The following is a 13,531-nucleotide window of genomic DNA, read 5'->3' on the forward strand; positions in this document are numbered from 1 at the left end:
TAAAACAAACCATTCGACTGTTAGAGAAATTTTTGTCTGTTTCTGACATAATTTGATTACATGACCCCCAGTGTTGTCACACTTAACTAAAACTAAAAATATTAAAAATATTTTTTTGTTAATAATAAAACAAAATATGAGTATTAGATGAAAGATGCAAACTTAATTCAGAATTCTTGCCTTGGCTGTTTAAGTACTAAAATTACAGAACAAAAATTGAAATAAAACTAAATTAAAGCTAAATTGAAATATTTCGACAAAAAATCTAATTATCAAAAATAAAATTCCATAAAAATTTTGGTTACACTTTATTTTAAGGTGTCATTGTTACAGTGTAATTATATATTTAAGTATTGAGTAATATTAAGCAACTACATGTACTTACTATAGGGTTAGGTTAGGATTAGGATTTGGTTGAGTGATAGTTGCATGTAATTATGCATAATTTACTGTTATTACTATGGTAAGTATGTAACATAATAACAAGGACACTGTAAAATAAAGTGTTACCAAAATTACCTTTTGTGTTCCATGGAAGAAAACAAGTCGATGATGACAGGGTTTTCATTTTCATGGTCTATAACTGACAGTTGTCCCAAACAGCCGTTCAACCGAAGTAGCCGTGTACATGTATTTATCACAAAATAAACTTTTGTCAGGGTGATACGGGTTTACATTGTGCTAATGACCCTCTGACTGTAAATACTCCTTGCTTATTCATCTCAATTTTCTTGCAGTAGCTGCTTCCTGTTCCCCAATCAGCTGTCTTTCTGTTTTGTTATGTGCAATGGCTAAATCCATTGGGTCACTGTGCAGTTATGAATGTGCATGCTTCCTTATCTTGCATGGCTTCAGCCTTGTGTATATAATGCAGAGAAGATGCATGTAGAAAATTCCACATACTACAAAATACCTCCAATTTTTTTTAGTATAATCAAATTGACTGTACAAGTTGATTCAATTTATGTGGTCTAGTTGAATCTCATACTAACTTAAAAAAGGAAGTTGGTTAAAGTATTGGAAAAACATGTTGCCATGCCATGATCATATCTTTTTCTTTTTCTTAAAAATCAACTTTCTAGTGCACTGACAACACAACACAACATGGGTATTTTCAGTCAATTTAGAATAAATATTCCCCATGAAGGCTGTAAATTTGACATTATTCAAGCTGTTTTTATACATGTACAGCTTTCTTAAGTGGTGCCTATCTATGAGCGAGTGTTTTTGTAGGCAAAGACTTTAGCAGTGTTTTATGTGGATTCATACCCTGCAGCTTGTGCGGTTCATTGTTGTCCTCATGGTTCATGACACAGAGTGAATGTATGGGTCTGCACTCATCCTGAGGGCAACAAGGTTACATAACCAGTCTACCTCTCTCTGCTCATCTCCTTCCTGCCCCTGTTCTCAGCTAGAGAGAGATTTTTTTTCCAAACGTGGGAGCAGAAGGAGACTACATTCCAGTTTTCAAGAAGAAGATCTTAATGCTTAATGGTTTAAAGTGCAAGTTGATCTCAGTTTGCACTTTGCAGCACTCCTGTTTCACTTTTCTTCCTGAACGGTTAGTTTACACAGCCTACGGTGTCACGTCTTTCTCCAGGAGTGCTGTTTACAAGACTGTTCACCCTTCTGGCGAGTACCCAGCTAACAAAATATGTTCTAAGAATGCTAATGTTCCCATTAAAGGGATAGTTCACCCAAAAAAATGTATTCTGTCATTAATTTCTCACCCTCATGTTGACGTTCCAAATCCGTAAGACTTTCGTTCATCTTCAGAACACAAATGAAGAGCTTTTTAATGAAATCTGAGAGCTTTCTGTCCGTTTGAGCTTCAGCAAGAACCAATGAGGTTTGTTCTCGTGTGTCAAGCAGGTTTATTTTCGTTTATTTATCTTCTGTTTATTTTCGCTGATCAATGTTTATATGTGAATAAAAGCCTGAATTCAATCTGTTCATCATATAAAGCGATCGAGTCTCTTCAGAAAATTTGGACTAAACCGCTCAATTCATATGGAACTTTTTGAAGCGTCAAAGTGGTAGTTGCGTAGCTGTCAATGGAGAAACAGAAATCAGATTTCATTAAAAAATATCTTCATTTGTGTTCTGAATATGAACGAATATGAAAACATTTATACAAAAACATTTTCATGCCAACATTTCAAGAACATTATTAACGACCAGATTCTGAACAAACCTTTTGTTAAAGGGTTAGTTCACCCAAAAATGAAAATTCTGTCAGTAATTACTTACCCAGAATTTTCATTTTCATTTCAAGTATTGAGTAATATTAAGCAACTACATGTACTTACTATAGGGTTAGGTTAGGATTAGGATTTGGTTGAGTGATAGTTGCATGTAATTATGCATAATTTACTGTTATTACTATGGTAAGTATGTAACATAAGAACAAGGACACTGTAAAATAAAGTGTTACCAAAATTACCTTTTGTGTTCCATGGAAGAAAACAAGTCGATGATGACAGGGTTTTCATTTTCATGGTCTATAACTGACAGTTGTCCCAAACAGCCATTCAACCGAAGTAGCCGTGTACATGTATTTATCACAAAATAAACTTTTGTCAGGGTGATACGGGTTTACATTGTGCTAATGACCCTCTGACTGTAAATACTCCTTGCTTATTCATCTCAGTTTTCTTGCAATAGCTGCTTCCTGTTCCCCAATCAGCTGTCTTTCTGTTTTGTTATGTGCAATGGCTAAATCCATTGGGTCTGGACACAGAGTACAGATTACAGTAATTACTTACCCTCATGTTGTTCCAACCCCGTAAGACCTTTGTTCATCTTCGGAACACAAATTAAGATATTTTTGATGAAATCTGAGAGCTGTCTCACTCCTCCATAGGCTTCTAAGACACTATAACTTGCTGGCCCAGAAAATGTATTAAAGACATCATTAATATAGTCCAAGTGACTCCAGTGGCTCAATCTTAAGTTTATAAAGCGACGAGAATACTTTTTGTGTGCAAAAACAAAATATGAGCCAATAGTGAGCCTACGTGGTGACGTGCAACACAGACGCGCTACGCTTAAACACTACGTGAAAAGACTCGAGGCCCAGAGAGAAGGAAATGAAAAGTGGAATAAAGTCGTTATTTTTGTTTGTTTTTGCGCACAAAAAGTATTCTCGTCGCTTTATAAACTTAAGATTGAGCCACTGTAGTCACTTGGACTATATTAACGATGTCTTTAATACATTTTCTGGGCCAGCAAGTTATAGTGTCTTAGAAGCCTATGGAGGAGTGAGCCAGCTCTCAGATTTAATCAAAAATATCTTAATTTGTGTTCCGAAGATGAACGAAAGTCTTACGAGGTTGGAACAACATGAGGGTGAGTAATTACTGACAGAATTTTCATTTTTGGGTGAACTAACCCTTTAATGTTACCGGAAGAGCGTTTGTTCATGAATTTGAGAGAACCTTGGCAGAACGTTAGCCAAAGTTCTGAGGACATTCCCTGTTAGCTGGGTATCTAGTAGTTGTATCAAACAGTCCGCTGAGGGTTAGGGATCATTTGCCGTAATCTTCACACAAGAGAGAATGTTTACCTTGGAATCTGGATGTCGATTTCAGTATTAAGTGACTCAGATGGGCAGCAGAGAATCTGTAATCTGTACTAATCCTCTATGAAAAAGAAGGCTTACTGCGGTGAATTCTGCTCAGCCAGCAATCTCACCCCACATGCTGGTGCACAGGCACGGCCGAGTGACAAAATCTTTCACTGATTCGATGATGAGCTTCTAGATATCGGTACAAAAGGTGGAAAAAACCCCCCCAGGCTGAAGAGCTAAGCAAATGTATTTCTCTTATGGCTTCTTTCTGTGGGCGTTTGTGCTTTGTGTTTCAGGCTGTTTTGCGATCTGGCGTGCTGTTTTGTGCTCTTTCACTCCTGCTATTTATATGTGTCAACCTCTTATCTAGATTGTGCTGACAGTCCTTAAATTATACTCACAATTTCCCAGCACTTGTATATATCCTAAACAGGAAAAGCCAGTAGGTGTTGGTTCAGGTGACCAGTCATTGTCCTCTATTTGCTGAACTATGTCCTTCTTCTGTTCCCATTGGTGGGCTTCCTGCCTGTGATGAGTGACTGACAGTCCAGAAAGGCTCTGAGACACATTCAGCATCATCTGTAAATAGGTACACTTTTAACTCTATGGCTTCTCTACATTAACCACTGGCATGTGCAAACTCTTTGAGAATCTGTGTGACTTTTCTCACTGACAGCATTTCCTCTTTTTGAGATGTTTGAAATGATCCTTTTCAGGAAACGATATGTACTGGAAATTTAAGAGGTCTTAGGATATACCTGAATTTTTTTTTATTCTTTATTTGCATAAGAGACTTTGAAGAAAACTGAATCAGATCAGATCAGATAACCAGATATCAGATAACATTTGTAATATTTGGTTTAGTTTACTTAGGGTTGAAAATAGGGAATTTTAAAATAGTTAGTTCCAGAACAGGTCATGGAAATAAATAATATCTTTAGAAAATGGATTATAGAATAATTTCCTTGGTGTGCTCAGCTCTAAAATATTTGATGGGTCATTGCACTCTTTGTCATATTCCAAGTATCCTGTATAGACCTTATGTAGCCCCGCCCCTTTTCAGCGCTGCGCTCGTTGTCTTTTGACTTCCGGTCTGTATTTTCACAGCGATTTTGCGTGTTTATGAATGAACGGCTCGTTTTAAAATCTTCCCGGTCTACTGACGTTTGTTAAGACATCTGCTTTAAACATCACAATCCTCATGATAACTTTCGTTAACTTTACATTAAGTAAATCCACTTCAAAAGCTAATTACTCCTGGACAGCAATGCGACCGCAAAAACGGAAGTTCAAAGACAATATTCTAAAGATGGCGGCGCCCTCGTTTCTCTGGCGCATAAGGTCTATAGAGGACGATCGATAGTGGATTTTACCGATAATGATAACTACGTTGGACCATGCTGGCATGGCATGAATTCCTATGAAATCCTGTATACTGATTTTTATGTGAAGAACCGTTTTTTTTTACGAAAAATCCAAAGGATGTGACGTTTATGTGCGCTCCTGAAAGCCCCTCTTTTCTGTTCTGTGACGCATGAAATTAAAGCTTATATAATGTTCAGGAATGGAGAAAGAGCTATTCTGTACTGTGACGTCAATGTGTCATGCAAAGAAAAGGGATTCATTCAAAATATAGTCTCACATACATCGCCACATCTGCATAGTCTATAGAGCTGGTAAGTCCCGCCCATCCGTAAAACCCCAAGTGGACCTCTAGGTTGAAAAATCGTCAATGCAAGTGAATGTGAGAAAATAATTATTTTCTGGTCCCGTTTGAATTGTGCCATGAATGTGAACATATGATGTTACGAGTTTGACAGTATATTGTACGATTCTTTGGCTAGCAGTTGTGGAAAAGACTTAACGAGAAAGACTACATGTCGCCTATGTGACGTCACCCCATAACACATTTCCCCTCCACTTGTCAAATCACGGTGCTAATGCTGCGATAATCTATGGAGACAGATCGAGATGTCTGTGTGTTTTGTACCCAAATGTCACCATTCAAACCAAATGAGCTGTTCTTTCTTCAGATTCCCGTCTGATGTAAAAACTAGAGTTGTAGTCCACAAAGTGCTCTCACACAAAGTCTAACCGTATCAAACTTCTACCCGCTAAATTGAAGCATTCTTCACACGAAAAATTATATTAAAAATTCACAGACAACATATGTTCACATTCATGGCACAATTCAAACGGGACCAGAAAATTATTATTTTCTCACATTCACTTGCATTGGCGATTTTTCAACCTAGAGGTCCAGTGGGGTTAGTGGAAGGGGCGGGACTTACCAGCTCTATAGTCTCAAATATACTGTATAATCAAACTATCATAACAGTTTAACTTTAATTTCCTCATCTGCCGTCATGATGGCGGTGAATTGCAGAGCTGGTGCAAACATATCCACATCATCGCTATGATCAGATGTTTTCTTAACTGCTGATTTCTCAATGCTGTCATTTTTGTTGTGTGTTTATTTTGCTATTGAGAGGAAAGCACGCAGCACATATTTACATATTCATCTGAACGTCGCTCTCAGGGGCGTGGACGTTGTCGGGAGGTTTGTTAACAAAATATCGCAATATATACCGGGTATTTCCAATGTTTTTTTACTTCTTAGCATAGAACAAGTATATTGCGAGTATATTGGGTATTTGAATCTCTTGTGCGTTACGTGTGCACGAGTGCGAGCATGAGCAATAATTTGCTGGCTGCTGTTCACTTAACGGCCACTGGTTTCGCTAATAACTAAATTCTACATATAGCCCCTTTAAAGGGATAGTTCACTTTGAAATTAATTTTTGGTATGTTTTAGCTTACCTCAAGGGCATCCAAGATGTAGGTGTCTTTTTTTCCGCAGTAGTTTCAATTTTTATATTTTTAGGTCAAACCGTTCTTGTCTGTCAGTCATATAATGCAGGTCTATGGTCACTGTCTCAAAACACAAGCACAGAGTCCAAATTAAAACAATTCCCCATCATAAGTACACATTGATGGCCTAAGACACGAAACGAGCGGTTTGTGTGAGAAAACGAACAGTATTTATATCGTTTTTACCTCTTATACACAGCCATGTCGAAGTGATCTGATCTGACGTGTGCGCAGACTGGTGCATAGATATACACACTAGATGTCGCCTTGTCTACGGCAGTTCATTGGAACGAATGTCTTTAAGGCGACATCTAGTGTATATATCTATGCACCAGTCTGCGTACACGTCAGATCAGATCACTTCGACATGGCTGTGTATAAGAGGTAAAAACGATATAAATACTGTTCGTTTTCTCACACAAACCGCTCGTTTCGTGTCTTAGGCCATCAATGTGTACTTACGATGGGGAATTGTTTAATTTGGACGACGGGGAATTGTTTTAATTTGGACTCTGTGCTTGTGTTTTGAGACAGTGACCATAGACCTGCATTATATGACTGACAGACAAGAACGGTTTGACCTAAAAATATCAAAATTGAAACTACTGCGGAAAAAAAGACACCTACATCTTGGATGCCCTTGAGGTAAGCTAAAACATACCAAAAATTAATTTCAAAGTGAACTATCCCTTTAATTAGTTGAAATCGAATTGAATCAAATCAAATCTCATTGTGAATTGGATCGAATCGTTCTGAATTTGCACAAATCATTCCTGAACCGAATCGAAAACACCCCTAATAGACAGATTTGCCATACACCTTACTAGAGGACAAACTGTATCATAGATACAGATATGAAGATATGCATATTTCCAAGTGGAGTCAGTTCACAGATATTCAAAGCTCTCCTGCTGAGGTTGTAAGCAAACAGGACTGTTAAACAAGCGTTTGCTGTACCAAGGCGCTGCATACTTATAATGGATCATGGATGACATAATGGGGAATGCTATTAATGAAAGCTAAAAGCATCTTCAAATAGTACATGCTGCAGGCAGGGTGCCAAAAAGAAAGGAAGAAGCATGCTATTGTTAGCTCTTAGTTTTGTTTAGTCTCCAAGTGTGTGTATACAGCTGTGTTTCTGTGTGCACATAGTTTTAGTTTGGATCATATTAATAAGATCTGAGTAATGATTTAATAACACATGAAATTAAACTTTTGGTTTTGTATTATGAGTATCACTGAAGGCCAATGTACATTAGCATATTTGAGCTTCAATCTTCACTGCCGTTCAAACGTTTGGGGTCGGTAAAATATTTTAATGTTTTTGAAACAAAACTCTTATGCTGACCAAGTACTTGATACTTGATACAGCATTTATAGAAATAATATTTTGTTTCATATCTTTATTTATATCATTTAAAATGGAAATTATATATATTCTAAATGTCTTTACTGTCATTTTTGAACAATTTAATGCATCCTTGTTGAATAAAAGGTTAAACACTTAAACTTTTGAGTGAACATGTAGATGTAACATTTTCTGTGGGCATATATTGAAAAAAAAATGTATAGCAAATGCTGATTTATCATACCTACCTTACCATATAAGGCACTTTTAAAGTGCTTTTATGTTCATACACATTCTATTGAAGTTAAAGGGATAGTTCACCAACAATTTTAATTATGTCAACATGTTGTTCCAAACCTGTTTGACTTTTTTTCTTCCAAGGAATACAAATGGAGATGTTTTCAACAAATATTCATGGAATTATTTTTCATATATATATATATACAGTGAAAAAAACACACAGTGACCCGAGGCTGTAAAGCTAAATGTCATCATAAAAGCCTTCAGAAGCTTATTGGGGAAAGGTCATCTTCTACTGAAAACTGCCTTAGGCCATGTGAATGAAACTAAATGCCTTTGACTGTCAGCAAGTTTGATTATAAGGAAGTATACATGAAATATGAGAGCTATGACAAGATTTTTTCCATTTAAATGTTGGTGTGTCACATAAGGCTGTTAGAAGGCTTGTAGTGGACTAGTTGCATGTACTATAGTGCATTTGTGTTCGTTGTAAGGAAAAGAGCAGCATGCACATTCATCAAAATATCTCTTTTTCTGTTCTATAGAAGAAAGACACTCACTGGTTAAAAATGACATGAAGATGAATAAATAATGCCACTATTTTTACTTTTATGTGAACTGTCTCATAAAGAATACGAGTCCTCATTTGTCCTAAGTAATTAGCTATAGGTTATTTGACTGGTTGTTGGATGGTTATGTAGCCGTGGTCCAGACCCCCTGCATGACTCAAACGGATCAGCCATCTGTCTGTGCTTTCCAGCCTCACTGAAGAGCTTTCCCTCAGTGGACTATTAAAACACAGGCAGAAGCTTAACACCTCACTGCTTGCACTCTAATGAGCCTGTCATGTAAACACGCGTCGCTTCATGCGTCTGTGTGTCGCGTCGGGCTTTTTGCTCACACTGAGAGAAAAAGAAAGAATTAGTGAAGAAGAGAGATCAGATGTTTATAAATGAACTATAATTATCTCTTTGTTTCATTTTTTACGTAATCGAATGCAGCAGAAGTTACTCTCTAAATCTATTTTTAATGAGGAAATTGCAGGTTGAGTTCATGTTAATTACAGCAGTGTCTGTGCCCTCCTTTTTGCATTCTGCCTACAATATATAGATATAATAAATTTTATAATAAATAAATTGTAAAAAAAAAAAAATATATATATAATGTAAGTTATATTTTATATTAAATATATTTATTATGTAATTTATTATATTTTATTATATTTATTTTTATGTGAGTTAAAATAAATATAGAGGAAACATATTATATTTTTTATACATTTAATATTTATTATTATATATTATATGCTTATCCTATGTAGGATCACAGGGATGTTATATTATATTATATTATATTATATTATATTATATTATATTATATTATATTATATTATATTATATTATATTATATTACAATAGTATATTATAAGTATATATTACAATCCTTTTAGTAACATACATGTGCATGTCTCACCAAAACATAACATTTATCATTTATTCATAGTAGTAATGCTCTTTATATAAGTAAACTTGTCTTTGCTAATATGACTTTTTTATGACTTATTTTAGTATTTTCAAATGTCTACTCTTGTTGAGGGTGTGTGGTGCTTATTGTAACCTTTCATATCATTGTTTCTGTAGCTTTGATTACATAACTGATAATAAGTTATGTTTAGTCGGTGTGTATGTGTGTTTCTTATCACAGTGTGGCCTTGGCTTGATCATCGTTCTGCATCTCGTTCCTTCACGCCTCTTATTATTATCATGCTGAAATCTCAGATGCTCCTCTGGCCAATACTTATCTGCTGATGCAGTGTTTCTCCTTTTCCCAGGGCTGGGCTGATTTTAGTGCTTTCTCTCTTGCAGGCTACACACACAGGGATGCGCTCCTACATTTACAAACAAAGCTCTGTGATTGGCTCGCAGGCGGAGCACACTGGGATGAGGACGTACTATTTCAGTGCGGACACACAGGAGGACATGAATGGCTGGGTCAAGGCCATGAACCAGGCTGCACTGATGCAAACCCATACAGTGAAGAGGTCAGTGAGTCACAAAACTTTCCTGAATCATTTTCTTCATCGGTATTTTGGTCTTTCTGGCTAGGACAAGAATGGAGAAGAATGTACTTAAAGGGATAGAAGGAAAATTCTGTCATCATTTATTCATCTTCAAGATGTTCCAAACCTGTATGAATTTTTTTACTTCTGCTGAACACAAAAGAAGATATTTTGAAGAATGTCTGTAACCAAACAGTTGATGGACCCCATTGACTTCCTTATATATTAAAATATATAAAAATATATATATTATTGAAGTCAAAGGGGTCCATTTTTCTCCAGATTTCTATAATAGTATAAATAAATTGAAATCCATTTTGTTTAAATTTCATACACTTTCATACACAATTTTCTACTGCTAGCCATATTTTAATCATGTTCATACTTTTTAAGTGAATAAATGTAATTGTTTTTACAATGAACAGATCTATGCTGATCATAAGCCATTTGAAAAAATGCATTTCGAAATTATTCATATTTAATTTTATTTGAATAAAATTGAGATGTAAATAGTTAGAAATGAGCTATGCCAAAATGGACGGAAATTTTATATGCAGTTAAAATACATAAATCTTAAATTTAAGCCTCTTTCTCTCTCTATCTATTTCTATATTTTTTTTATTTTTTTTTTGATTGCAAGAAAATTAAGCTTCTGGTCTTTATGCCTGAAAACAAAACAAAAAAGTTTTTTCTTACATTTTCAGTTAAAATCTAAACGTTAATTTGCTGCTGTTGTTTCATTAAAATTATGAGAACCAACTAGTGAGTGACATTTTTACTGGTCCTCACTATTTAAAAGGGCTTATAAATTGCCGAAACATGGTCGTATTTAAATCTAGTGTTTCTGTGATGGGTGTTTAGGGGCAGGGCTTGGGTTAGGCCAGAGAAAATATAATTATCCTGATATAAAATCAATGGATGTCTATGCAACGTCCTCACTAATGTAGTGAAACAAGCGTGTGTTTGTGTTTAAAGGAGTACTGTTGAGTGCAAACTTCACCAGCTTGTGTCAAGGGATGTTGTGTCTGTAAGTGTTTGTCGGGCCGTCAGTCTTGTCGACTGACAGCGAGTCTACAGCGTGTCTTGTTCTGTCACTGCAGAAGAGCAGATGGGGAGTGAGCATTGACTCAGCTTTCCGTCTCTCTGCTGTCTGGGCCGTCAGTCACTGAGTCCAAGCTCAGCTCAGATGTTGGTTGAGTGCTCAAGTAGACGAAATGATCAAAATACCCATCCCTAGTTTAGATACTCCAAACATGAATGGGAAAAATCTGGTTAGGATTGTTAGTCCCAAACACAAGCTACGGTTACATGGACTCCTTTTGTTGCAATCGGAATGAAAAAATCCAAACGTAGTGTTTACATGAACGCTAAATAAAGTGATCGGATTGATGTGCACGTTTATATGTCACAAGCTTTACATCGGAATTGATTTTTTGAATTGAATATACAATATAGTATATATATATAAAATAAAGTTTCCCGCTGTTTGCACATACTAATCATTCTCCTATATTGCTTCTTTTCTTTGTATTAAAAATCAAAATCTATTTCGGTTCCTAATTAGGAGACAACGAGCACATGAACCGTTTGTGCCGTTCTGCTAATATTTATCAAACAGTAAAAACGCCCCTTCCCTCGCCGAGAACAAGGCGTCTGTGGATGAGTCCGAAACGAGGACTGATGTGGCGTTGTCCTGCTCCACTTCACAGACGAGGAGTGGAAGGAGAATGTTAGAATGACACGACACTCATTCAACAACAACAACAGTTCGTTCCACGCATCATACTTCATTTTGCCATTACATCATTGCACATGCTTTCCAGTTTCGAGTTTCAATCTGATCGAGTGTTTACATGTCCTCTCGATCGGATTAGAAAAGGTTTAAACCACCCCTTACAATCCGAATGAAATTTTAATCTGATTTGGCCAATTCATTCCGACTGAGCTACTGGTCCGATTACAATTGGCTTCTTAGGGTCCATGTAAACGCAGCTAGTGACTGTGTGAACGTAGGCTGCATAAACATGTGTATGGTTTAGCCAGTTTGGCCATCTCAAAAATCGATGTTTCACTTTGTCGCGCGTAATGCTTCATTTCCAATTTCAGCCACTAAAGCCTGATTAGTTTGCTGTCTCTGCTGGTGATGTCGTTAACCAAGGTACCAAATTGGGATCATGGCAGGATTTTTGAGTTGTCATAGCAGCCCAGCACTAATGAGACCAGGATCAGCTTGAGCTGGCAGCCAGCAAGGCAGAAAATTCGACTGTGATAGTCCAGGATAAAAACGTCATTTCTTTTCATAACTCTATTTAGAGACTCATAGACTGGCTTTTCATTCTCTTTCATAGATGCTCTTATGTTTGTGTTTTCCTTTTCTCCTTTGTCAGAGTTGTAGTGCATATACTATTTGTTTTGGGATTGGAATGGGATCAGTCATTCTTACGCCTTGGTGATTCATGTCTGACTATAGGAATGTGGGAGTCATATTCTCTGAGAAACTGTTGGCTTTGTTTTGCATCCAGCCAGTTTGGGTATTTGTACGAGTCCTCTGAGTAAATCATCTGCAATACGCCCATGAAGTACACATGCAATTTGTTCCTAATAGTAACCTTTATTTGGATAAATCATACACCCTTGAGAAGAAGTGCACTTAATTGTATTGAATCTACACTTGTACTTTAAATCTTAAAAGTATATATATAAAAAAAAAAAAAGCTGTATATGCAGATAATATAATATTAAAGAGATTACATTTTTACTGTTTCTTAACACACTTAAATAAAACTTAGTAATAATGTCAGTTCTGTCAGGACCACTATCGTCGAATACGATTGACAGTTAGCGAACAGTTTGGATTGGCGGTATGGTTCAACAGAACCAACATGAATGCATTGCAGATATCATTCATTCAAGATGTTAAAGTACAACATAATTCGAGCCTGTTTAAATTCAACCTGCTTGACACTCGAGAACAAACCTCATTGGTTCTTGTGCACAGCTTGTTGAAATATTGAGATCTGATTGGCCAGTTGTTATTCATTGTTATTCATAGTTTGTGCGATTTTTTTGTGTCTTACATAATACACAACACTATAAATCGTAAGGGGCACATCCTCCCTCAAATCAAGCACTGGCTAAGGTGCTAGGGTCTTCTGGGTGGTTGCCAGGGTGTTGCTGTGTAGTTGCTAAGGAGTTCCTGAGTGTTTCTTAGGGTGTTCTGGGTGGTTGCCAGGGTGTTGCTGTGTAGTTGCTAAGGAGTTCCTGAGTGTTTTTTAGGGTGTTGTGGGTGGTTGCCAAAGCATTGTTTTTTGAATAGCATTGTGGGTGTATGTGGCTGCAAATGTGTTCTGAGTTTTTTTAGCGGGTTGAAATGCAGTTGCTAGGGTGTTGCTATGCAGCTACTAAAGTGTTCTGAATGTTTTTGTTGGTTGCATAGGGTGTTGTG

General features: G+C 36.5%; 1 protein-coding gene and 1 long non-coding RNA gene across 10 annotated transcripts in view; one reads left to right on the forward strand and one right to left on the reverse strand.

Annotated features, from left to right (window-relative positions):
- Positions 1–6,336, reverse strand: part of LOC309508123 — a 33,846-nt gene extending 27,510 nt beyond the window's left edge. The window contains exon 1 of the long non-coding RNA XR_014209396.1: positions 4,808–6,336. This is a non-coding gene — a long non-coding RNA (uncharacterized lncRNA). The remainder of the gene's footprint in view (positions 1–4,807) is intronic.
- The window catches only part of plekha7a (pleckstrin homology domain containing, family A member 7a), a 98,267-nt gene that overhangs the window by 58,126 nt on the left and 26,610 nt on the right, over positions 1–13,531 (forward strand). For 6 of the 9 annotated variants that reach the window (XM_082182454.1, XM_082182456.1, XM_082182461.1 and 3 more), the window contains one exon: positions 9,893–10,068. In XM_082182454.1, coding sequence (XP_082038580.1) covers positions 9,893–10,068 — 176 coding nt within the window. Of the gene's footprint in view, positions 1–519; positions 4,158–9,892; positions 10,069–13,531 lie in introns of those variants that run through there. The other 3 variants (XM_082182455.1, XM_082182459.1, XM_082182462.1) reach the window with 2 other exon arrangements.

The sequence above is a fragment of the Leuciscus leuciscus genome (assembly GCF_965113295.1).
Source record: "Leuciscus leuciscus genome assembly, chromosome: 10".
Classification (NCBI taxonomy): domain Eukaryota; kingdom Metazoa; phylum Chordata; class Actinopteri; order Cypriniformes; family Leuciscidae; genus Leuciscus; species Leuciscus leuciscus.